At 51.6% G+C, this 25,714-nt stretch overlaps 1 protein-coding gene across 1 annotated transcript in view; it reads left to right on the top strand.

Annotated features, from left to right (window-relative positions):
• GRID1 (glutamate ionotropic receptor delta type subunit 1) overlaps nt 1-25,714 on the top strand; it is a 737,595-nt gene that overhangs the window by 126,160 nt on the left and 585,721 nt on the right. The window contains exon 3 of the mRNA XM_037804973.1: nt 21,018-21,302. Within this exon, the coding sequence (XP_037660901.1) occupies nt 21,018-21,302 (285 nt within the window). The remainder of the gene's footprint in view (nt 1-21,017; nt 21,303-25,714) is intronic.

Raw genomic sequence — 25,714 nt, 5'->3', positions numbered from 1 at the left:
TTCTCAGCAGGAAAAGTGCCATGAAGAGAGAATGAACTGCAACGAGCAGTGTATGGTGCTTATGGGGGGTTCTCCTCTATCCGCAGGCCCTCCCTGCCCTGGCTGATGGGCCCCAGTGCCCCAGAAGCAGGCCCCTGCGTGGGAGCTTGTGTCACCAGCCCCTTCTCCCTGCCTCTGCCCCAGCTGAGCTTTTTCTCTGGGAGGGCCTGTCACTTGCAGGAGAAAGTGCTTCCGCTTGGACAATGCTGGCCTGTGCTGTCTGCTGGGCAGTGTCAGTGTCTGCCTGGCTGAGGCCCAGTGCCCTTATAGCAGAAGGGGGCTCTAGGGAGGGTCTTGTGCAGAGCTGTCTGGGCCCACTCAGACTGCAAAGTTTCCTGACACAGCTCAGTGACCTTAGACTGCTGTTCTCAGAGGTCCTGGACTCACATGCTCAATCCCAGGGACAGCCCCTCGGCCTGTAGGGTTTCCCTGCAGCCCCTGTGCTCCACGTGGCCAGACCCTTCTCCACGCTTCAGCAAATGGGCCTGAGGTGGTCTGTGCCCTCCCCACTCCCAGGCTCTGCCGGGCCCTGCTGGGTTCCTGGGCTCCCCAGGGACCATTGGGGCAGGCTGGATGAGGGTCCGCTGTCCCCTCTGTCGTGAAGCCCTATCCTCTTCTGGCTCTTTCCCCAGGGCACTCAGGCCTCATCCAGCTCTCTCAAGCCTCTCAGGGCAGAGCTGTCTCTCGGGGCAGCGCAGGTGCTGACCGAGGGCTGAAGGGCTGGCCACGCTCTCCCCTGTCCTTCCCTGGGGGCCTGAGGCAGGAGCCAGGCTTGGGGCGGGCAGTGTGGCGCCTCTAGATGGCCAGAGCTCTCGCCTGGCACAGCCTTTCCTGGCCTCGGCTCCCTCAGCTCAGAGCAGAGAATCATGAAGTCCTCCTGGCTGGTGCAGATGTAGCGGGACGGCCTGTGAGGGTGTAGCCTGTGCCCTCTGCAGTCAGGGCCCCAACACCGGTCCTGGGGCTGGGGCTCTGGGCGCTCGGGGCCTCCTCCCAGGCCTGTCCTCCTGCTGGTCCCCACTCTGCTTCTTGCCCTGCCTGGCTCTGTCTCTATTTCTGCAACGGCCCTGGCCCCGTACTCCCTATTCCTGCTAGCGTGAGGAGAGAAGTCGTCGGCTTCAGCCTCTGGTCCTCTTGCTGCAGACTCCTTGGGGCCTCCTTTATAAAGGCAAGCTCTCAGCAGGCCTCGCCTCTGCTCAGCAACATTCGGGGCTCCCCAGTGCTCATGGGATCAAAGCAAAGGCCCTCAGCTGAGCATCAAAGTCCCCTGCTGTGAACTCTGCCCTCCCTCTATATCCCCCTTGCCCTAAGGGGAGCCCCCTGGCAGTCCCATATCCACAGAGGCCATGGGGCCCAGCCTCGCTCCCACAGGGCTGCTAGCCTGGATTGCCCTCCTTTTCTGGGTCCCCATTTTATCTAGATTCTGCTCAGTGTCAGCCCCACTGTCCGACATAAGCCCCCTTGCCACCAAGGCCACAGAGACTGCCTGCCCTGTGCCTCCTACCTGACACCCCCTGTGGGCCCTCCTGACGTCCCCTGCGGGCATCCTGCTGTCCCCTGTCCACCCCAGCTCTTGCCCCAGCTCTTGCCCCGGCTCCTGCTCCGGGCCACATTGGTCTTGGCCTGGGGCTGTGTGCCGGTTTGAATGTATTGTGTCCCCCAAATGCCATTATCTTTGTGGTCTTGTTGGACAGACGTTTTTGGTGCTGGTTAGATTTGCTTGGAATGTGCCCCACTCAGCTGTGGGTAATAATTTTGATGAGATGTTCCCATGGAGGTGTGGCCCCACCCATTCGGGGTGGGCCTTGATCAGTGGAGCCATATAAATGAGCTGACTGAGAGAAAATTCAGTGAGTGCAGCTGTGAGTGATGTTTTGAAGAGAAGCAAGCTTGCTAGAGAGGAATGTCCTGGGAGAAAGCCATTTTGAGGCTAGAGCTTTGGAGCGGATGCCGGCTGCCTTCCTAGCTAGCAGAGGTTTTCTGGACACTATTGGCCGTCCTCCGGTGAAGGTACCCGATTGCTGGTGTGTTACCTTGGACGCTTTGTGGCCTTAAGACTGTAACTGTGTAACGAAATAAACCCCCGTTTTATAAAAGCCTATCCATCTCTGGTGTTTTGCATTCTGCAGCATTAGCAAACTAGAACAGGCTGTGTCTGCATCGCCTCTGTGTTCCCAGCATGAGACCTCCGGCTGTGTATGTGGTAGATGCTTGGAGCGATTTGTGGTGGGCTCCGGGGGCAATTGTGATTACTTGGCTCCCAGTGCATCTTCTTGTGGCGGGAAAGTGCTGGTGGGAAACTAAGCCTTATTGGCCTGATTTCTCTTAAATTCATCTCTAGTCTGCGAATTTTGTTGCATAATTTTCAATTTTTTCAAAGCATTTGCTCCCGTGAACATTTTCATTATCACTGGCACAGATCCTTTTCATCCCTGCTGGCTGCAGGGGACTTCTGAGTTCTCTCTCCGCCTGCCCCGAAGCACCCAGGAGCAGAGAAGGGTGATGTTCCAGGGTCAGCCGGGCCCTTTCTCAGCAGGCCCAGGAGGGAGCCAGCTTCTCGGCTGGGCCAGGGCCGGCTAGGGCTGGTGTGTGGGCTCCGTGGGGCCCGCCTCAGTGGCCAGGGCTGCGTGGGCCGTGGCCTACCATCAGGAGGACTTTGCCTCCACTTCCCCAGGTTGTGGGGTTGGCCAAGCCAGTCAAGCTGTCCTCTGCAGTGTTGGGGGACCCTCACTCCTGGTAGTGTCTCCTTCCAAAGGTGGCTGCTGGGAACAAGGTCAGCTGTCCCCTCTAGCCCCCTTTCTCTAAGGCTGGCTCTATCTCTACAGTTTTGGAGACTCTGGTTGTTGTGAAAGCCACTAGGCTAATGAGATATTAGAAAGCAAGGCCCAGGCAGGGCCTGGGGGTGAGTGAGCAAAGCAGATGCAAGCTTCAGCATGTGGAACTCAGGTAGACATCAGCCCACGCACCCCTCACCTGGACACCTGCCCCGGGGGAGCCCTGCTCAGGGACATGTGGAGAAGACAAGCAGAGGACGGGCATTTGCCATGCCCACCCCCTAACCATCAGCCCAGGCCTTGCTCCTCTAGCCTGCTCTTGGGTTTCCCTGTGCTTCTGAACCTGGCTGGGCCACCTTCTTTCTTAGCTCACTCCTCCTGCAGCAGATGATAGGTTAGCTGCATTTACTGGAACTGATCTGGGTGCTTCCTAGTACAGACCCGTTCCTTTCTCATTCCAGTCCTATCAGGCAGGGACTGTTGTAAGCCTGTTTCTAGGATGGGGCACGAGAGCTTGTGACTTGTCCAAGCAGGGATTTGAACCCGGGCAGTACCAGAACACAGCCTCTCACCACGGGGCTATTCCATCTCTCTATGGGGAACAGGGAGCCTCATTTCCTTCTGTGTTAGACCCCCTGCCATGGGGGCTGGAAAGCAGCTGGTCACCTGCCCCTCTGTCAATGGATGTCCTCTGCTCTAAAGCGGTTTCAGCTTCAAAGGGGCCAGAAGGGAGGGGTGCTAAGCACTTGGTGAATGAATGAATGAATGAATGGGCCCTTCCCCTTAGGGAAGGACTTAGCATTTTAGAATTTATTGTAAATTTATTCTAAATGTGCCAGAGGCTTTATTTCACACGGGGGTGCTGTGCCCTGTGCCTCTCTGCGTGCCCCCCATCCTACGAAATAATAGCCTGTCTGAGTGGCAGAGCTGGGCTCGGGGCCCCAGGCCCTTTGCACGGTTGGGCTGCCTCCCAGGGAGAGCATCCACTGACTGGATGGACAGAGGCTCATTTGTAAACCGTGTCAGGAATGCGTGGAAGTCACTCTCCCCACCTCCCCATGCGGCTCCAGGCAACTGGAATGACCACTGTGGTGAAAACCTGCTTGGATTTCTCCACAGAAGGACCATAAAACAAAGGAGGTAAAGAATAGAACAGCACTTGGGGTTGTGTAACCAACACTGTTCACCCTACTACCACCTCCAGGGCTGTCCCTGCCCCCCGGGGTGGCCACGTGGTGAGGGTTTTGGGGGAGCAGCCTGCAGAGGCGTGAGGCAGGCATCAGGGTGGCTGTTCCTTGCTTGTGATCTCCTAGGCTTGGCTGAGAGCTCGATGGCCGCCACCAAGAGAGGAGAGGAGTGGGGTCACCTGGGCTGGGGAGTGTCATCTGGTGCAGGGGTGCACCTTGGAGGCCATGGCTCCAGAAGAGGGAGGGGCAGTGCAGTTGGCAGCCTGGAAGCTCACTCCTGGAGGTGAGCATCGACCCCTGGCTTCGAGGTAGAAAAGGTGGCCCGATGGACTGGGGCTCCACTCGGTCTCTGGGGCCTTTCCCACCTTAGTGGGGTGGGCTTCAGGTCTGAGCCTCAGTCCTGCTCCCAGCAGGGGCAGAAGCACAGAGGGCTGGATGGGCTCACCTCCTGCCTGCCTGGGGCTGTGGCACGGGGAGGCAGCTATGCACTGCATCCCTGCAGGACAGGCCCGCGTGGGGAGGAGCCTGTTGCCTGAGGTTTAGCTAGTGAGAGCAGCCTCCTGTCCCAGCAACAGCTGAGGGCCAAGGCCACAGTTAGGTCCCTGCAGCATTGTCCATGTTGTCACCTGCTACCCGGGGTGTTGTGGGTATCCAGCCCTGGGCTGGGTGCTAGGAACAGAGAGGTGAGCCAGTGCTGGCCCATGTCCTTAGGGAGCTCAGGCTAGGGGGTGACAGGCACCCATGAACAAACGGTGAAACTGTTCGAGCTGCCATTGTGTATAAGGCAGGGGAAGGGTCCCTATTGTCCTGACCGTGGGTGACGGGGGTCGCTTGCTCTGGCTCTGCAGTGATGAGAGGATTTGCCAGGTGGGTGAGCTCACAGGAAGGGATGGCGAGGTATCTTGCTAACAGGGGAGCAGAGGTGCAGAGATTTAGAAGCCTCCAGACCCCTGCAGTGTACCTGGGAGCCCCAGGGTGGCTCCTGGAAATCAGCGGCAGGCTGTGCTGCAGAACTAAAGCATGCAAGGCCTCAGAGGTGCAGAACGGGGACATTCCCCCACCTGCAGCTTCTACTGGAAGGGCCGCTGGCTGAAAGGTGACGCTTGCTCCTGCCACTAATCCCTGGGGTTGGGAGAGACTGGAGATTCAGGGCCCAGCAGGCAGGCACGTACGCATCGTCTGAGCCTTGGGGTGGACCTGGGGCCAGGAGACAGGAGCTCTTGCTGTGTGTGCAGCCAAGCATTGTTCTAAGCTCTTTGTGTGAATTAGCTCATTTACTCCTCAGGACAGCCCTGCACATGGGGACCGGAAGCTCAGGGAGGTTAAGTGACTTGCCCAAGGGCGCACAGCGCTAATGGTGGGCTTGCTTGTCTTCTGTGCCAGGGCTCTTGGCTCTGAGGTCAGGGGCAGCTTAGGGTTTGAACCCAGGCTCTCCTAATCTCTGGTCTCTACTTCTGTTCCTCTGGTGAATATGAGGTAGCACAGCTCACGGCCCAGGGAGACTGGGGGGTGCAGTGATTAAGTGGGTGGCCTGGCATGGTGGGCTGTGAAGGGGCTCCCTTCCTCTTCTCCCACTGGGTGGAGGAGCCACAGGGCCATTCCCCACCCCACCTCCCTAAGAACTGTCCCAGCCTGTTCTTCCTTCTCAGTCGCCTTCTTGGTCACCCTGGGCATTCTTCTCCAGCCTCAGCTGCCCTGGTTGTGGCCACGCAGAGGTGCCCCATGTCCCTCTTGCATCACTTCCAGCTGTGACCTGGGAGCAGCTGGAATCCCTGAGGGCTCCCCGTGCAGCCTGGATCTCCGTCGCTGCCCTTTCTGAGCCACGTTCTGCTTCATAGTCTCTGCCCTGTTGCTGTCTGCCTCTGGGCCCCACAGAACCAACAGTTTTCAAATCTGGCTGCTTGGCTGTGTCTTCCCTTGCCACCTCCAAGACAGCACCATTGCTTTCTCTCAGGTCATTAACATTCTTTCTCACCTCTAATCCATTCTTCCTTCTTGGTCAGAATTAGATGAGGTGAGTTGCCTAGGGCCCCCTGGCTCATCCAGGCAGGCGTTGGATTCCAAGTCAAATCTAGGACCTTTCTTCTCATTATGCTGCCCAAGGTTAGCGCCTACACTTGGACAAGGCTGAATTTCCCATTGCCTCATTCCTGACCCAAGTCCTCATTCTCTGGGTTCCTCATTGTTTTAGTTTCCCAGCTGCTAGAACCAGACAGTGGGTTGACTTAAACAATGTGAATTTATCGGCTCATGGATTTGAGGCTAGGAGAAGTCCAAAGTCTAGGCATCAGCAAGGCAATACTTTCTCCCTGAAGACTGTGGCGTTCTGGGGTTGGCTGCTGGTGACCCTTGGTCCTTGGCTTTTCTGTCAAAATGGCGTCATCTTCTCCTTTGTCTTCTGGGTTCCACTGACTTCCATCTTCTTGCTTCCCATGGCTTCTCTTTCTCTGTCCACATTTCGTCCTGTTTACAAAGGACTCCAGTCATCCCGATTAAAGCCCAACCTGATTCGGTGGGGCTACACCTTACCTGAAGTGACATTTTGGAGAGATCCTAGTTACAATCGGTCCACACCCATTAGACTACTGACCAAGACCAAGAATGTGTCCACACTGGGGTGCACAATTCAGTACCACGCTCGTTCACCTGTAGCACTGGTATTTCAAATTACTTCCTTTGTACCTATGTATCTGAGCTTCTACCTCCCAGTCATTCAGCCAGCAGCCTCTGAACGTCTCTGAATCAGGGCCTGGAGATTCAGAAAGCCATGAGACTCAGCCCCCCTTCCTGACACCTTAGATGATAAAGCATTAAATGATACAACACTCAATAGACCTGTTCTAGGATAAAGCACTCTGGGACCTGCAGGAAAAGGAATGATTAACTTTGTCTTCAAGGGGAAGTCAAGGAAAATTCCGTAGAAGAAGACATTTGGGATGGGTCTTGGGGGATGAGCAGGAGTTTGAAGGCAGAGAAGAGGAAGAAGGACATTTCAGGAAAAGGGGACCAGCATGTGCAGAGTTAGAGTAGGATGGTATGGGGCCTGTGAAGGGTGGAAGCTAGCCTGGTGCCATATGGTGTATGGGGGAAGGGACGGGGGAACTCACATTGTATTTTTTTTTTTTTTCATTTTTATTGAGATTGTTCAGATACCATACAATTACCCAGAGATCCAAAGTGTACGATCACTTGCCCCTGGGTACCCTCATACAGTTGTGCATCCATCACCACACTTAATTTTTGTTCAATTTTTAGAAACTTTTCATTACTCCAGACAAGAAATAAAGTGAAAGATGAAAAAAGAAAAAAAGAAAAGGAAACTCTAATCCTCCCCTATCCCTAACCAACCCCCTCAATTGTTGACTCGTAGTGTTGGTATAGGACATTTGTTACTGTTTATGAAAAAATGTTGAAATACTGCTAACTGTAGTATATAGTTTGCAATAGGTATATATTTCTTCCCTATATGCCCCTCTATTGTTAACTTCTAATTGTATTGTATACATTTGTTCTGGTTCGTGGAAGCGATTTCTATTATTTGTACAGTTGATCATGGACATTGCTCACCATAGGATTCAGTTTTATACATTCCCATCTTTTGACCTCCAACTTTCCTTCTGGTGACATACATGACTCTGATCCCCTTTCCACCTCATTCACACACCATTCAGTGCTGTTAGTTATTCTCACATCTTGCTACTGACACCCCTGTTCATTTCCAAACATTTAAGTTCATCCTAATTGAACATTCTGCTCATACTAAGCAACCAGTCCCCATTCTTAAGCCTTGGCCTGTATCTTGGTACCTTATATTTCATGTCTATGAGTTTACATATTATAATTAGTTCCTATCAGTGAGACCCTGCAATAATTGTCCTTATGTATCTGGCTTATTTCACTCAGTATATTGTCCTCGAGGTTTTGTCATTGTTCTAGTTTGCTAATGCTGCAGAATGCAAAACACCAGAGATGGATAAGCTTTTATAAAACGGGGGTTTATTTCACTACACGTTACAGTCTTAAGGCCACAAAGTGTCCAAGACAACACATCAGCAACCGGGCACCCTCACCGGAGGATGGCCAGTGGCGTCCGGAAAACCTCTGTTGGCTGGGAAGGCAGCCAGCGTCTGCTCCAAAGCTCCGGCCTCAAAACGGCTTTCTCCCAGGACGTTCCTTTCTAGCAAGCTTGCTTCTCTTCAAAACATCACTCCCAGCTGCACTCTCATTTCTCTCTTTGAGTCAGCTCATTTATATAGCTCCACCAATCAAGGCCCACCCCGAATGGGTGGGGCCACACCTCCATGGGAACATCTCATCAAAATTATCTCCCACAGCTGGGTGGGGCACACTCCAAGCAAATCTAACCAACACCAAAACTTCTGCCCCACACAAGACTACAAAGATAATGGCATTTGGGGGACACAATACACTCAAACCGGCACAGTTATCAACCCTTTTTTTTTTAATATGGTTTTGTTCACTCACCATACATTCCATCCCAAATAAATAATCGATGGTTCTCTGCATGGTCATACGTTTATGTGTTCACCACCTTCACCACTATCTATATAAGGGCATCCACATTACTTCCATAAGGCAGGAGGGAGAGTCAAAGAAGGTAGAGAGGCAAAAGAAAGAGGGAAAAAAAGAAAATGACAGCTAGGAAGCAGCAAAAGGAAAAATGACCTTAATTCAAAGTAGAATAAAGAGTCAGACAATACCACCAATGTCAAGTGTCTAACATGCCTCCCCTATCCCCACCTCTTATCTGCGTTCACCTTGGTATATCACCTTTGTTACATTAAAGGAAGCATAATACAATGATTCTATTAGTTACAGTCTCTAGTTTATGCTGATTGCATCCCTCCCCCAATGCCTCCCCATTTTTAACACCTTGCAAGATTGACATTTGCTTGTTCTCCCTCGTAAAAGAACATATTTTTACATTTTATCACAATTGTTGAATACTCTAGATTTCACCAAGTTACACAGTCCCAGTCGTTATCTTTCCTCCTTTCTTGTGGTGTCTCACATGCTCCCCATCTTTCTCTCTCAGCCGTATTCGTAGTTACCTTTGTTCAGTGTACTTACATTGTTGTGCTACCATCTCCCAGAATTGTGTCCCAAACCACGCACTCCTGTCTTCTATCACCCTGTAGTGCTCCCTTTAGTATTTCCTGTAGGGCAGGTGTCTTGTTCACAAAGTCTCTCATTGTCTGTTTGTCAGAAAATATTTTGAGCTCTCCCTCATATTTGAAGGACAGCTTTGCTGGATACAGGATTCTTGGTTGGTGGTTTTTCTCTTTCAGTATCTTAAATATATCACACCACTTCCTTCTTGCCTCCATGGTTTCTGCTGAGAGATCCGCACATAGTCTTATTAAGCTTCCTTTGTATGTAATGGATCGCTTTTCTCTTGCTGCTTTCAGGATTCTCTCTTTGTCTTTGACATTGATAATCTGATTATTAAGTGTCTTGGCGTAGGCCTATTCATATCTCTTCTGTTTGGAGTATGCTGCGCTTCTTGAATCTGTAATTTTATGTCTTCCATAAGAGATGGGAAATTTTCATTAATTATTTCCTCTATTTTTGCTTCTGCCCCTTTTCCCTTCTCTTCTCCTTCTGGGACACCAGTGATACATACATTATTGTACTTTGTTTCATCCTTGAGTTCCCGGAGACGTTGCTCATATTTGTTCATTCTTTTCTCCATCTGCTCCTTTGCATGTAGACTTTCAGGTGTTTTGTTCTCCAGTTCCTGAGTGTTTTCTTCTGCCTCTTGAGATCTGCTGTTGTATGTTTCCACTGTGTCTTTAATCTCTTGCCTTTCATTTCCATAGATTCTACTAGTTGTTTTTTTGACCTTTTGATTTCTGCCGTATATATGCCCAGTGATTCCTTTACAGCCTCTCTTTTGCAATATCTTCTCTAAACTTTTTGAATTGATTTAGCATTAGTTGTTTAAATTCCTGTATCTCAGTTGAAGTGTATGTTTGTTCCTTTGACTGGGCCATAACTTTGTTTTTCTTAGTGTAGGTTGTAATTTTCTGTTGTCTAGGCATGGTTTCCTTAGTTATCCAAATCAGGTTTTCCCAGACCAGAACAGGCTCAGGTTCCAGAGGGAGGAAATATTCAGTATCTGGTTTCCCTGTGGGTGTGTCTTAGAAAATTGCTCCACCCTTTGATGCCTCGGGTCACTGTGCTTTTCTGCCCAGCAGGTGATGCCTGTCAGCCTATAATTCTTGACTGGTGTGAGGCGGTGTGGCCCTGTTCCCCCAGGCTCTGGGGTCTGGTTCTGAATGGAAAGGGCCCCACCCCTTTCCTCCTAGAGAAGACAGACCCCCCAGGTGGAGGTCATTAGCATTTCAATGGTCTCTCTCTCTCTGCTTGTGCTGTCTCTACCCTTCCCTGAGTCAAAGCCCTGGAAACTGAAAATGACTGGGGCTTTCTCCACTGAGCCAAAAAAGAAACAGATAGTCCCCTTCAGACCCAGTCCAAGGCGACCCTCCGGCTCTCCAAGGTCAGTCGTCACCCAAAGCCTCTGTCTGTTTTTTGGGGCTGCGTACCTGTAGTGAGCAGTTCACACTCGCTACTTAAAACCCCATTTGGAGCTCAGCTGAGCTATATTCGCTTGCTGGGAGAGAGCTGCTCTCTGGCACCAAGAGGCTTTGCAGCTCGGGCTATGAGGGATGGGGCCTCATGACTTGGATCTGCAGGTTTTACTTACAGATTTTATGCTGTGTTCTCGGGCATTCCTCCCAATTCAGGTTGGTGTATGATGAGTGGATAGTCTTGTTTGTGCCCCCGCAGTTATTCTGGATTATTTACTAGTTGTTTCTGGTTTTTTGTAGTTGTTCCAGGGGGACTACTTAGGTTCCACTCCTCTCTATGCCACCATCTTGCCCCTCCTCTTCCCTCACATTGTATTTTGACCTCAGACAGTGAGGAGTGTGGCAGGTGTCAGCAGCAGGGACCAGTTTAGTGCTGAATGTCAATCTGTAGAATGGGCCAGAGGAAGAAGAGCGTGGAGTCCGGGAGACCAGTTGGCTGATGAGGTACACAGGCGGGACCTAGGGGTTGCCTGTGGGGATTGCAGGGATGCGAATGTTCAGAGGCAGGGTGAGGAGAGGACTCTCAAAGGCTGAGGGGACTTTAGAGGGAGGACTCGTGGGCATGGCAGGAAGGAGCAGTCGGGGCTGGGTCTCTGGGAGCAAGTGTTCCAGCGAAGTACCCAGATGCTTGGCTGCTTTCGAGGTTCTCCAAGGTGCTCCACCCCATGGGCGTCCCTGGGGCCCGTCACTGTCCTGATTTCACTTTCACGGTGTAGACTTCTGTGTGAATCCCAGGCCCGGGAGCCTGGCGTTCCATTGGTGGAGCAGTAAAAGTCATTAACGAGTAGCTGGAGAGCTATAAATAAGCGCGTGCGTTCCCACCCAGTGTTTCCTGTGTTTCCAGTCTGCAGGCGCAGGGAATCGGTTTTGATTCATTAATTGACAGAGGGATGAGGCCCCAGAGAGCAGCATGGCGCCGCCAGCTCTCCTCCACACTCCCACGTTGGCTCTGGGCACCCCATCTGGACCAGCCATCCATTTTCCAATGGGGTCCTTTTGCCCTGCTCCCATTGGACTGAGCCTGAGACCAGAGAGGCAGGGGCACTCCAGGCCTGTGGGGAGAGATGCAGGAGAGATGCAGGACAGATGCTTAGAGGCAAGGAGGACCCACACCCATGACGTGTGGAGGATGAGCCCTCGGGCCCTGGCTTACCCGGAACACCACATCCTTCATCATTGTCCCCTTGGCTCCCCGAAGTGCTTAGTGAAACCCTCCTTGGAGTTTCGGTTTTAAGAAGCTCCCTATGCCAGTTTGGATGTATTATGTTCCCCAAAACATCATGTTCTTTAATGCAGTCTTGTGGGGGCAGACGTGTTAGTGTTGATTAGGTTGGAATCTTTGGATTAGGTTGTTTCCATGGAGATGTGACCCACCCAACTGTGGGTAATACCTTTGATTAGATTATTTCCATGGAGGTGTGGCCCTGACCATTCAGTGTGGGTCTTGATTTAATCATTGGAGTCGTATATAACAGCTCAGACAGAAGGAGCTTGCTGCTGCAGCTTAAAGAGACATTTTGAAGACAGCTGTTGAAAGGTGACACTGACATTTTGGAGAACGCCATTTTGAAACGCAACCTGGGAGCAAGCAGACGCCAGCCACGTGCCTTCCCAGCTAACAGAGGTTTTCTGGATGCCATTGGCCATCCTCCAGTGAAGGTACCCTCTGTTGATGTGTTACCTTGGACACTTTATGGCCTTAAGACTGTAACTGTATAACCAAATAAATCACTTTTATAAAAGCCAATCCATTCCTGGTATTTTGCATTCTGGCAGCATTTGCAAACCGGAACACTCCCCTACTCCAAATTGTGGAATGCAGCTTCCCCTTTTGGAGGGAGCTTAACTTCCTCTGCTTTTGGGGGTGAGCCTGAGGAAGGGTGTGAGATTTGGTGGCTGAAAATTTAGCAAGTTACTGTCTTGGTTTCCTGGGGCTGCTGTAAAGTACCATAAACTCAATGGCTTAACACATCAGAAGCTGACCGTCTCACAGCTCTGGAGGCCGGAAGTCTGCAGTCAGGTGTCAGCAGGGTGGGCTGCTTCTGGAGGGTGCTGGGCAGAGCCTCTCCTTGCCTCTGCTGGCTTCTGGTTGCAGTCGGCCGTTCTTGGCATTTCTTGGCTCATAGATGCATCACTCCAATCTCTGCCTCTGTCATCCCATGGCTGCCTTCTCTCCTCTGTCTGTCTGTCTGTGTGTCCAAATTTCCCTCTTAAAAGGATCCCAGTCGTATAGGATTGGGGCCCACCCTAGCTTGGTCTCATCTTAACTAACCACATCTTCAAAGGCTGTTTCCCCATGTGGCCACATTTGCGAGATCGGGGTTAGGACTTGAAGATGTCTTTTTGGGGGACACACCTTGACCCCTCATAGTCACCTTGTGGTGATGGTTTCTGCCTCACCTGTGAAGAATGGAGCAAGGACGCTCTTTGCCTTGAGGGGGAAGCCTGGGAGGTTTGAGGACGGGGCAGTGAGGTGGTAGACCAGGGAGGGGGTGGACGGCGGCACAGGGGGCCCTGTGGAGGCTGGTGGCTGCGACTCTGCAAGTGTCCCTGGGGTGTGGCTCTCGCTGGGACTCTCTGCCGCTTGTCGACGGGTGCAGGGAAGGGGGTGGACAGGGTGATGTGTCACCATGGTGGACCTTGGTGGGACTCTGGAAGGAGAGAGAGGTGTGCAAGGGAGTGGAGGGGGTGGGCGACAGGGGTGGGAGCGAGAGGGGGGCCCTGAACTGGGCAAGGAGGGAGGAAGAGGAGGGACAGGAGATGTGGGTGGGGGGGTTGCAGGTCTTGAGGAAGGTGGCGGTGGGTGGTAGGCTACTTCAGCAAACAATCTGAAGGACACGATGCTTGTCAAGGGCCTGCCCTGTGCCCCATATGCCTTCAGTGGGGTGGGGCTGGGGAAGGGGTGGACCCCCTTCTGTGCCACCCACCCTAGTACTTGCCTTCTATGGCCTCCCCCCCCCCCATTTTATGGCTTTGTTTACCTTTCTAGTGTCTGAATAAAACATGAAAAAATATTTATTCCCCTTAGATCAATAATTTACGGTGAGTTATGACAATAGTAAATTTGGTCAATTATTCATCGCCTATAAAGTATTTATAAATGCTACCTTAATTTAAAGCATCAGCCATTAGAATTCAAATATTAATAAAGCTGATGTCAGTTTAAAGGAGGAGAGGAAGGGCACTGATAACGAGGGTGGCTGGGGGAGGGTGAGGGGCTGTGGCTGTTAGAGGCAAGAGCAGGAGATGGTCCTGGGAGCCTTGATGGGGGAGCAGCCTCTGGGTGGGAGGGGGCTCAGGGCCTTGGAGCTGGCCTGCTGGGCTCCTTCAGACAGAGGACGTTCTCCCCAGGTGGGGCTGGGCCGAGCCTAGGTCTTCCCAGAGCTCCCTGGCAAGCTCACCCACCTGCTAAGGCCAGCTGAGGCTTGTCACACGTCACTGAGGCAGGGGCCCTGTGCTGGTTTGGATGTATTATGTCTCCTCGAATGCCATGTTCTTTGATGCAGTCTTGTGGGGGCAGACATATTTACTCTTGATTAGATTGGAACCTTTGGATTAGGTTGTTTCCATGGAGATGTGACCCACCCAACTGTGGATGATAACTCTGATTAGATAATTTCCATGGAGGTGTGGCCCCACCCATTCAGCCTGGGCCTTGATTAGTTTACTAGAGCACTATATAAGAGCTCAGACAGAAGGAGCTCACTGCTGCAGCCAAGAGAGGAACGTCCTGGGAGAAAGCCCTTTTGAAACCAGAAGTCCGGAGCAGATGCCAGCCATGTGCCTTCCCGGTTAACAGAGGCTTTCTGGATGCCATTGGCCGTCCTCCAGTGAAGGTACCCAATTGTTGATGTGTTACCTTGGATATTTTATGGCCTTAAGACTGTAACTGTGTAACCAAATAAACCGCCTTTACAAAAGCCAATCCATTTCTGGTATTTTGCTTAACAGCAGCATTAGCAAACCGGAACAGTTCCCTATGCTTTGTCCATCCAGAAAAGCCCAGTCATTCTTTAAAGGTTAACACATGAGCTGTTGGTGGAGGGGGCTTGTGGTCTCCAGAGTAGCAGGGGCCACATGGGCTGCCCTTGTCTATATGGGGACCAGGTCTGGCCTTCCAGGAGGGGTCAGTGTGCACGTGCCCAGGTGACAATGCATTTGGACCCTGTGAAGCTGTGCTGGCAGAGGAGGGCTGGGCTGGGAGTGGCCAGGCCTCATGACCAGGTGGCACCTGCAGGAACTGTGCCTCTCTTCCACCACAAGCCTTCTTTGGTATCGCTTCCCCCAGCCTTGGCCTGAGGATTTTCCAGACATCCCTGTGGAGATGGGGAAGATGATCAGTGGCAGAGCCCAGAGTGAACCTCAATGTCTCTGGGCACCTGTCTTACCTCCAGCACCCACCTGCAGACCTGAGTGACTAGACGAGCCTTCGGTGGAGGAAGCCCTTGTTCCTGCTTGGCCGCTGCCTTTCCCTGGGGCCTGCATTGATCTTGGGGCAGCTCTAGGAATCTCCATCCAGGGGATGGGTTGGGTAGAGCCAGCCACAGAATTCTGGCCTCCGTCCCCTGTAAACCGCTGTCTCTCCCTGGGCCTGGTGTTAGAGGGGCCTGGGGATCTGGCTCAGATGCCCTCTTTGTCTTTTTCTTGATGCAGTAACCTTGGTCAGGCTGCCAGCTCTCTCACCAGGGATCCGAGGTGCACCTGGATCAGTGGGCTGCTAGGATCCTTCCAGGGGAAGCTGGTGGGAATATGGTTGTGAACACCGCACTGGTTGGCTGAGCCCCCGGCTTCTCTTATCTGGGCCCGGCCTGAGCTGAGTGGACTCTTTGCTCCCAGTTCCTGGGAAGCTGTGAGTGGCACCTGAGACCTTGGCAGAGATCCTGGAACCTAAGTAGGGGGGCTTGAAGCTGCTCCTTTTGTTTCATCTCTGTCTCCCTGCTTTTCCCAGCGAGTCATTCTGCAGGGGCTCTCATCAAACCATCAGGCCTGCATTGTTGTAATCATAAGAGAGATCAGCTTCATGACCATATGATATTGGAGACAAAGAATTATAACAAAAGCTGTTATCTTCTAGTGAGCTGCGAAAACACCCTCTGAGCACCAAGCTGGAGAGGCAAATGGCAGGGGTGACTTCCATGTTCCTGCTGCAAGCCGGGTAGTCTGACATGCACTTCATGTATACAAAGATCTTTCACGGAAAGCACACAACAGCCCTGCAAAGTGGGTGCCCTCACCTTTATTTGACTGAAAAGACAACAGAGGCCCAGAGAGAGCCAGAAGCTCGCCTGAGGCCCCACAGTGCGCCCACGGCAGGGCCTGGCCCAAACCCAGGCTGAGACCCCCACCTGTACTCGGGAGAGGTGTCTCTCCCCGCACCAGGGTGTGAGTTATGTAATGTCCTATCCCCACAATAATCAGACAACCTTGATTAAGCTAATAGCTGATTTGGCTTTGATCTGATGTATTTTGATCTTATTATTTCCACGTTAGGAGTCTCCAAATAACCGTCATTTGAACGGTGCCCCAATTAGCAGGCCATTCACAGCGGATTGGAAATTGACTCACCCCGGCCTCTCCATTAGTGCCTGGGAGAGGCTTCCAGCGTTAATTACCCACCCTGCTCTCAGAGGCTGCAGCTTGGGGAGCTCAGGGGAGCTCGGGGGAGCTCGGGGTGGAGTGAGGGGCGGTCAGCTGTGCCTGTTTTCTTGGGAAAGAGTGTCAGCAGTGGGGATGAAACTGCTCTTGATTGAAACTCTGAGTATTTCTTAATATCCCAGGCAAGCCTTTGATGGGGACGTTGCAACGACTGGGATGGCGGAGGTGTCCAAGGAAAGGGGTGGAAAGTGGCATCTTATTTAGCATCTGTTCCGTGCATGGCGCTGCGTTGGCACTTGTGGGCTATGTTCTAAGTCAGTGCTCCCATGAGCAAGGCCAGGTATGTCCGTATCCCTGTTTCCTAGAAAACAGGCTCAGCAAGAATATGTGCCCATGGCCATGCAGCTACTGACTGGAGGAGCCAAAACCGGAAACTTAGGTCTGTGAGTTCTAACCCTCTCTCTGCTTCCCCCGAGCCCCTGGTGAGGCCAGGCCCCCGAAACCCCACCCAGCCAGGTGATGTCTTGTCCCCGAGCATGTCCCCTGCTTGTCTGGCCTCAGTGTCCACACTGCCCCCTGTCCTCCCCCTGCCCTCCCCCATATCTGCAAATCTAAACCTGCGTGATGGTTAGCTTTATGTCAACTTGACTAAGTTACGGTGTCCAGTTGTTTGGTCCAATACTGGCCTAGGTGTGGCTTTGCAGTATTTTGTAGATAGGATTAGCATCTGCAAGCGGTTGGCTTTAAGGAGATTACCCTTGATCATGTGGGTGGGCTTTGCCAATCAGTTGGAGACCTTAAGAGCAAGAACTGAGAGTTTAAAAAAAAAGAAATTTTGTCTCCAGACTACATCATCTGCCCCTCTCTGAGTTTTCAACCCCTAGCCTCCCCTGTATATTTTGAACTGTAGACTACCACATCACTCTTATCAGAATTTCCAGTTTGCCATTCTCCTTATGGATGTCAGACTTGCCAGCTCCCAGAATTGCATGTGATTTCTTTATCTATCTGTTTATCTATCGTCTATCTATCTGTCAGTTATCTATCTATCATCTATGTTTCTCTCTATCTATCAATCATCTATCGATCCATCCATCTACCCACACCTATATTGGTTGTGTTTCTCTGGAGAGCCCTAATACAATCCACTTTTTTCTTGGAGGCCCTGACCCCAACCCTATGTGAGTCTCCCACCTCCTCCCTTCCCTGCCCCCCAGCGAGCCCCAGGGAGCTCCTGTCTCCTTCCTCAGGAGCCTCAACAGGTGCACTCTGTCCTTGGTGAGGCCAGGTTGCAGGGTCTGTCTCCTTCACAGATCCTCAAAAGTGTGGCCCATGGTCACTCTGCCCCATGCTCCATAGTGCTCAGTGTAGGAGTCTGTGCATAACAGGTGTCCCATGTGCATGTGTGAAACCTGGAGGAGAAAAGGACCTAGCTGCACTGAGCACTTGTTGAGGGCTGAGCTCTGGACTGGGTGCCCAGGCGAAGGTCAGTGAAGACACTGAGGGTCAGAGAGGCCCAGTGCCTTTGCAGCCTAGAGGTATGGAGTAGTCTGGGCTAAGTCGGGAGTCAGGCAGGCTGGGCCACGACGAGCTGGTAGCGATGGTGATGGCTGCTGTGACGGCTCAGACTTGGTCCCCTGGGATGGGGATTCCATTCCCCCCTGCAACTGAGACTAAGCAGCTCCCGGACAACTTTACATTGTGCAGTTTATCCTGTGAGATTACATTTTAAAGTTATAAATGTAGTGTATTGGCATTCATGAAAATATATAAAAGAAGAAAGAAAATGTCCATTTATCTTCACAGCACCTTCGCTTCTAGTGTTTTCTCTTGCCTTTTTCCTGGGCCTGCTTTTTACCTGGTGGTAATCATGGTGAACATATAATTTCATGCCCTGGTTTTCACTTAGCCTGCATGCTAAGTGTTTTTCCCATATGGTTGGTGATGTGGAGAGGGACTGGGTGGAATTCTAGACCAGTCCTGCCCTTTCTTGGTTGCAGGACCCCCTATTCCCGTTGTCTGTAAAATGGAAGCAGTGTCACCCCCTCCACATGGAAGTCATGAGAATAAAGGGGCTTCAGTTATATAAAGTGCTGGACAGGGTGCTTGGCATGGAGAAAATCCTCACAAAATAGTCATTCCTTCTGCATAGCTCATCTGCTGTTGGTGAATTTTTTTCCTTTTCTAAAGGCACCGAAGAGTCATGACAAGAAATTTTGACAAAATAGAGAAAAGAAGGAAAACCACCTCTAGGCCTCTTCCTGAAATGTGCCTTTGAACATTTTTCTGTATTTCCTTCTAGTCTTTCTTGCATGTATGTCGAGTTTTATTTAATTAATATCATAAAATGCATGCAACTTTGTATTATTTTCACATAACCTTTTTATGACAAGCACTTTCCCATGTTATTGGAGTGCCTTTATAAATAGTTTTAAAGGCCGAATATGCTTTCAACAAATGGGGCATTTTCGTAACCACTCACCTATTGGGATCTTTTAGATTGTTAGCGATATTTCAAGAGTAAAGTATCCTCTGAATGTTTTTGGATCAAAAGCTGTTCCCCTGGTTTGGATAGATGCCCAAGTGGAATCACTGATCAGAGAGCCTGGCAATGTTGAGGCCCAGGGTATCCCTGCACCAGGCTTTACCAACAACGTGTGCTGGGCATGGGGTACATGCGGGAGCTTGATGTTGAGTAGCAGAGCCAGGCACCAGCAATGAGTAGTGAGGGCTATGATGGGGGGAGTTGTGGGGTGTGGTGGGAACATGTGACAAGGGGCCCTTTGCCAATCTTGAGCTCAGGGATAGCCCCAGAATAATGTTGAGTGTGAACCTTGAAGCTTGAAGCAAGAGTGTGGGTCTTGGTTTGCTAGGGGTACTAGAACAGAAGACCCCAGGCTGGTTGGCTTAAACAAGAATCAGTTGTCTCAGTTTTGTAAGCTGAAAGTCCAAAAGCCAAGTATCAGCAGGCCATGCTTTCTCGGGTCTGTGGCATTCTGCTGGTGACCCTAGCTCCGCCTCGGTCACTTGGCCATCTGTCCGCTCCTGTCTCCAGGCTTTTTCTGACTGCCTGCAGCCAGATTTCCTTCCCTTACAAGGACATCAGCCGTACTGGATTAGGCCCACCCTGATTCAATTTGGCCTCATCTTAATAAGATCTTCGAAAATCCTATTTACAAATGGGCTCATTCCACAGGAGTGGGAGTGAGGGCTTGAATGTCTTGTGGGGGCCATGATTTGATCCCCAAAGTGCCTGTGAAAGCTCAAGGGGCAACACAAGTGCTATGGATTCAAGGGGCTGAAGGGTGGGTGGTTGGCTGCAGAATAGTGGGGAGGGGGCTGGGGGGAGCACGAGGCCTGGGAAGTGCCCTGGGGAGTTTGCCTTTATCCCCAAGGCTCCTGGCAACCACCGAAGGGCTTTAAACAAGAGCATGAGGCAATGGGATTTCCATTGAGGGCTGGCAGTGGGAAGCAGGCACCGGGTGGGGGGCCAGAGAGTTCCGGTGGCTGTGTGGGGGTCCCCAGGAGAGACTTCACAGCCTTGTGTTTAATCTCCGCCCTCCACTTATCCCACCTTGCACTGGGGGCCCCGAGGGTTCAGCAGGGAGAGCTGTGGGGCATTTGAGTCCTGTGCTGGCTCATTTTACTAGGGAGTGGGGGGAGAGGCTGAGGGCATGGGTGGGCCTTCCTCTCCCCGCCCCCTCTCAGCCTCTCCCCACCCTCCAGCGCTGGTTCCCCTGCTCCTTGTCTCCGTTCCCATCCTTGAGTGAGGCGTTACATAAACCCTGGGACCCTCCACCGAGGGAACAGCCTCGTCAAAGTTGTTCAAGAGTCTGCCGTCTGCTGCAGATGGCCTGCTGACATTCCCAGGCTGTGTTTTGAAACTGCATCTGCTTTCCCACATTTCTGCCGCCACGTAAAGAATTATTAGTAAACGTTTGCTTCAAAACGGGTGCAGTGGGTTGCAGTGCTGGGAGGTGGATCTCTCTATTAATTGGTCTGATGCCCCGAAAGGTCAAGGGGAGTGGCTCAAAGGGGCGCCCTGCATGGTGATTGGGTGACCCCAAAGGACAGGCTCCCCTGGTGTGTCAACCCTAAAAGTGGCCGCCGGCGCCCCCACTGCGTTCCTCCTCTGCACCCACACAACCGCCCCAACCGCGAGAGCATCTTCCTTTGTTATTGTCAAGTGGATTGACAATATTGTCGAGTGGATTATTTTGAATAATCACAGGCTTCTGGAACCATATGGGGCTTGGCCCAGTATTTTTATGACATGAATCAAGTGGACTTGGTTGGAAAACCTAGGGCTTCTCTCCTTTTTTTTTGGCCTACAATTGGGGTCTTTCAGGCTAAGCATCTCTTCTGACGCCTGATGTAATTCATTCCCTTCAGTATACATCAGTTCAGTTCAGCCAACAATTGTAGGGTATGCAGTATATTCTTGGCCCGTGGCTAGGCCATGGGGGGACACAGATAAACCAAATGCATTCTTGCTCCTGAGGGGCTCACAGTCGGAGGTGGGAAGCAGGGTGGCCATTCAGCAGCTTTTTGGGTGAGTAGCCCGGAGCAAATGATCTATTCTCCTGAACTTCCCGTCCTGTGTCCTCATCTGTTAAATGGGCACAAGGAGTCCAGGAAGGGTTTTCTGTGAGACATCTGGGAGCAGGGCCTTGGCCCAGGATGGGCTGTTGGCCCTGGGGGGAGGCAGTGTCTCTTGGGCACCCCTGGTGTGTGCTGCGGGGTGCAGGCCAGGCAGATGGAATTCAGCTTCGCCCCGATGCTGACTGCCCCCTTCCTCTACCCTCTCTTTCCAGCCTGTGACCTCATGACGCAGGGGATTTTGGCCTTGGTCACGTCCACCGGCTGCGCATCTGCCAACGCTCTGCAGTCCCTCACCGACGCCATGCACATCCCCCACCTCTTTGTCCAGCGCAACCCTGGGGGCTCGCCCCGCACCGCCTGTCACCTGAACCCCAGCCCCGACGGTGAGGCCTACACGCTGGCCTCGAGACCCCCTGTCCGTCTCAACGATGTCATGCTCAAGCTGGTGACAGAGCTGCGCTGGCAGAAGTTCGTCATGTTCTACGACAGCGAGTATGGTGAGTGGGGTGGCGGGCAGGGGCTGCTCTGCGTTCCGGGGGGGACAGCGAGCTGCTGCTCCCCCACCCCCCACCGTGGTCTGAGGCTGGTTGGGCTTCAGTGGGGGAGCTCCAACCTTGAGCTTCGTGAGCAGGGGCAGAGCTGGGTAAACACATCCGTAGGCAGCCACTAAAGTTGCCTGGCAACACCGCCTTATCAAGACAGCTGAAGTTTGAATCATCTCGGAGTTTTCAATAAAATATTAATAAACTGCTGGCAGGGGCTCGCTGGGCTGCAGACAGGCAGCAGTGGGGGCTGGCCAGCGAGGGTCCTCTGGGCCTCCTCTCAAAGATTTCCTCTTGCTCCCAAGGTTGTCCAGCCTTGCTGCCTCCTTGCTTCCCCCTGGTCCGGATCTGCCTTCAGTTTCAGCATCTCAGGCTGGGGCAGTAGGAAGGAATGGTGAAGGTTAGAAACGGCTGCAGCAGGCATGAATGTCATGGGTTGGGTTTGGGGGTCTGAGGGTGTCGTGGACACGGCTGGACACAGCCTCTTTCGAGACCACCTATAGGGAAAACCATAATTTGCTTGTTAGGGAACAACAAAAATGGGTGTGGAATAGCTTCAGATTTTCTCATGACTGCTCTGTAAAAAAAGATCTGGCCTAGGCATGAGATAAAATGGTTTCCAGGTTATATGTTTTTTTTTTTTTTTTTTTTTGTCTTTTTAAAACTTTTTCTTATGAGATAGTTGAGATTCCCTTGTGGTTATGAGAGAGAATTTCAAGAGATCCCATGTACCTTTCAGCCAGGTCCCCCAGTGGTAACATCTTGCCTAACTCTAGTTCAACATCACAGCCAGGGTTGGACATAGATACAATCCTGGCACCTTGTTCAGATTTCGCCAGCTTTGCATGCACTTGTATGTGCACATGTGTATTTAGTTTTGTGCAATTTTGTAATATGTAGATTTGTGTAACCGCCACCACTTTGATAGCCACGGCTGCCCATGTTGTGTGTTTTCAAAGGGTGTGGGTGCCTGGTGAGGATCGGCAGCCCCATGGCTGGGGCCAGGATGGAATGGGGTGGGCCCTTGAAGGTCCCACTTTGTCTCTGGGTGAAATGATTCCTTTGCCAAAAATGTAACAAAGAAAAGAAGTCAACATATGTTTGCATTTGCCTAAATACTCTGCTTCTCTGTGACTGGAATGTTGTCCTCAGCTCTTGAGCAAATATGCTGTTTGGATTCTTCCAGGAAGAATTGAAAGAGCAAATAGTCATTGTGTTGAAATAAAGATGAGGTGGTGATGAGGACAAGGGAGGCTGGAGGTTCGAGGGACTGGACCTGGACTCTGTCCAGGATGGTTCTTTCCCTCTCTCCCTTGCCCCCAATCTGTCCCTGGCCCTGGGGAGGAGCTGGAGAGCTTGTCACCTCCCTGGGGTGCCCACAGTGATCGCTCAGGTGCTCCACCTGCCTGGAGAACCCTTTGGCTGGTGGCTCAACCTCAAGGCAGGAGGTGTCTGAGCTGCTCTGTGGCCAGGCCTTGTGGGGAGGTGTGGGCACTGCCAGGGCTGGAGGATGCTGTGGGCTTGAGCATCTGCAGGTGCATGCCACCCCACTTTCTCCATTACTGTTGCTCTCCTTCTGCTCTGGTCTGCAGACTCCCTTCAAGCCTTGATTCTCTCTAAGGCTTGGGAGGTGGCCTTGGTGGGAGCCTCACACCCCAAGGAGGGCAGGTGATCAGCTCTCCAGACTGCCCACCCCCATCTGGGCTTCTGTGGTTCTTGCAGACTCAGTGACACCGAGGGTACTCGGTCAAACCCTATATTTTCCTCCCTTCCTGTTGCACCCCTTTCCCCCACTCAGGTCAATAATCAAGTCCCCCAGGAAAGACTTTCCTCCTCTCCACTTGTCACAGCCTCCTCCCTTTTGGGGTAGGCCTGGTTCCTTGGCTACGTGCTTTCACAGATGCATGTCTCCTCTTTCTGAGCCCTGCTCTGGGCTTGTCCCCATACACTATCAGTGCTAGGCTGTCGTGAATCCTGGAATCCCACACCAGGCTGGGAGTTCCAGGAAGGCCAGGACAGTGTGCTGCTTGGCACAGTGCTGGACCCAGAGTGGGCCTCCAGGGAATAGTCACTGTGCAAATGAAGAAACTGATTTATAAGGGCATGGTGTTTTCAAACAATTTCCACCTAAGACAAGGGAGACCTGAGGAGAAAAGCCAGGGCACTGGGTAGGCTGAGTCCAAGACAGGGAATGTGGCAGGAAACAGATACTTCATTCTTCAGACACACCCCTGCCCCCTCTCCTCCCCTGCCCCCACCCACAACCTCCTATCAAACCAAAAGTCATGCTATTCTTTTCTGATATGGATACCTTTGCCACCTTTGTTGAAGTTGAAGTTAGTTTGCAATTGGACTGACCTTTATCCATTATTCCATTAAGGCCCAGGATGACCAATAGCTTACATCCGAAGGCTAGACCACTGCAGGCACGGGGTTGAGGCATCCGTAAGTGCTGTGTTGAGAAAGATTCTGAGGCTGTATGTGGGACCAGCAATGGAAAGTGCTGTGGTCACTCTTCATTGGTTCCTTGGAGCAGGAGAGGGCCTAGCAGCACACCTGCCCTGCTTGAGGATTCTGCTCTGGAAGGCAGAGGCAAATCAAGCACCTGGCTGCTAGCATACACCCGGGTGGGTGAAAACAGGTGTTTCTGGTGCTGTCCAGGGTTGCTGACCCAGTTGGTTTTAGGCTTTCTGGAGAAAGAGCGCTTCTTTTGTTGGGGTTGGGTGTAGGATCTCCTACCTTGCCTGTCCTAGTCATTGGCCTCCTAATTTGACAACCTTTGAGGACAGGGTTCTTTCTGCAACACAATCTCTGTACAATTTGAAACTACCCCAACTCCTGCAGCTTGCCGGCTGTGCCCCTCATGTACAGCCCTGTTCGACATGCCAAGACTTAGATGTGCCAAGCCTGTTGACGTCCATGTGCAGTTTGATGTGGCACATCCTACCCCTGAGTGCTGTGTGTGGGCTGCCCCCTCAGCATGCCTCGCTGTGGCGCCCCAGCACTGCAGCCTTAGCTACAGATGAGCCCAATTAGAAACCAAATTGAGTGTAAAAGACTGTCTTATTCCTTCCAAAGTCAAACAGAAGTGACTTGGGGATACAGCAACTCTTTTTCTCTTGAGACGCTGATCTGCAAGAAACTTTGCATACTTTATTTCATTCAAGCCACCTTGCAGCCTGCTGAGGTGGGATTCCGTTTTACAGATGCAGAAAATGAGACTCAGAGAGGTTCTCTTTGACTTTAAATCCCCCTCACTTAACCAAGGCGCCATTCTAATTCTGTAATTTGGGGCTTGCTATACTCCAGCTTCTCCCTCCTGTTCTCAGCCAAGCAGAGGTGATGCCAAATAGGAGGGAGGGTGGTTTGGAATGGACTTGGCCTGGGCTGGTGCCATCAGTCACTTTAGCAAACATCATACACAGGGTTCCTGTCTAGCTGGGCAATGCCTGGCATGAGACCCCTCTTCCTGCTTTGTCACGCAGTGTCCCTTAATCCCAGGAACATCCTGCCCTGGGCATTTGCATCAGGAGTCAGGGATCAAAACAGCAAAAGCATTGGGCACTGAGACAGAGCTTGGCAGAGCAGTGAGAGATGAGTTTGTATGGATATGGTTTACAAACTGCAAGATATGCCATTTGGTAAAATTCCATCGAAAATACTTGTATGCTTGTTGTGACAGCGAAAGGAAAAATACAAGAGAAGCTGACATTTGGGAGAGAAAATCTGTGACATTAAAATACCAAAAGTTTGGATCAAATAGAACAGAGAAACTTTCCTGATTTTGCCACTTCAAATGCTGAGATATTCATGTGTGTGTGTGTTTTGGGGGGAGGGGGGTTGCTAGTAGCTGCAGCCACAATTTTCCTATAGTGAGTAAATTTGGATGAGGGTTGTAGTGATGATGGGATCTTAGAAATCATTGACTCATTCATTCAGCAAATATTCCCTGAGTCCCTGCCATGTATCATTTTACTCGGCACTCATTTTCGATGAAGAAACAGATGAGTGGAGTAATTAGGCTAAGATCTCACTGGGCTGGGATTTGAACCCAGGGCCCCAAGTTCTCTTTGCTGTATGGCTTCCCTGGGGTACAGTTGTTCCCTCAAGGTCTCTGGGCCAGCTCACTGGCCTGGGATGGGTTGGGAGCTGGGATGCCACAGAAACCCAGGTGCATGAGTGACTGTTGTCTGTTAGTGCTATTTTTGCAATTATTTTAAAAACTGAAAAATTATAGTTGGATTATACGTGCAACGGATATGTACGAAGTAATGATAACACAGTGAGCTTTTAGGAACGCACGCTCAGTCTAAAAAGGTGTGAAGACGCTCTACCATGAACACATCCTCCCCCGTTGAGGGCTTGTA

This window comes from Choloepus didactylus, chromosome 15, assembly GCF_015220235.1.
Source record: "Choloepus didactylus isolate mChoDid1 chromosome 15, mChoDid1.pri, whole genome shotgun sequence".
NCBI classification, from domain to species: Eukaryota; Metazoa; Chordata; class Mammalia; order Pilosa; family Megalonychidae; genus Choloepus; species Choloepus didactylus.
The sequence above is the reverse complement of the archived record's forward strand: the minus strand, read 5'-3'. Positions and strand labels throughout refer to the sequence as shown.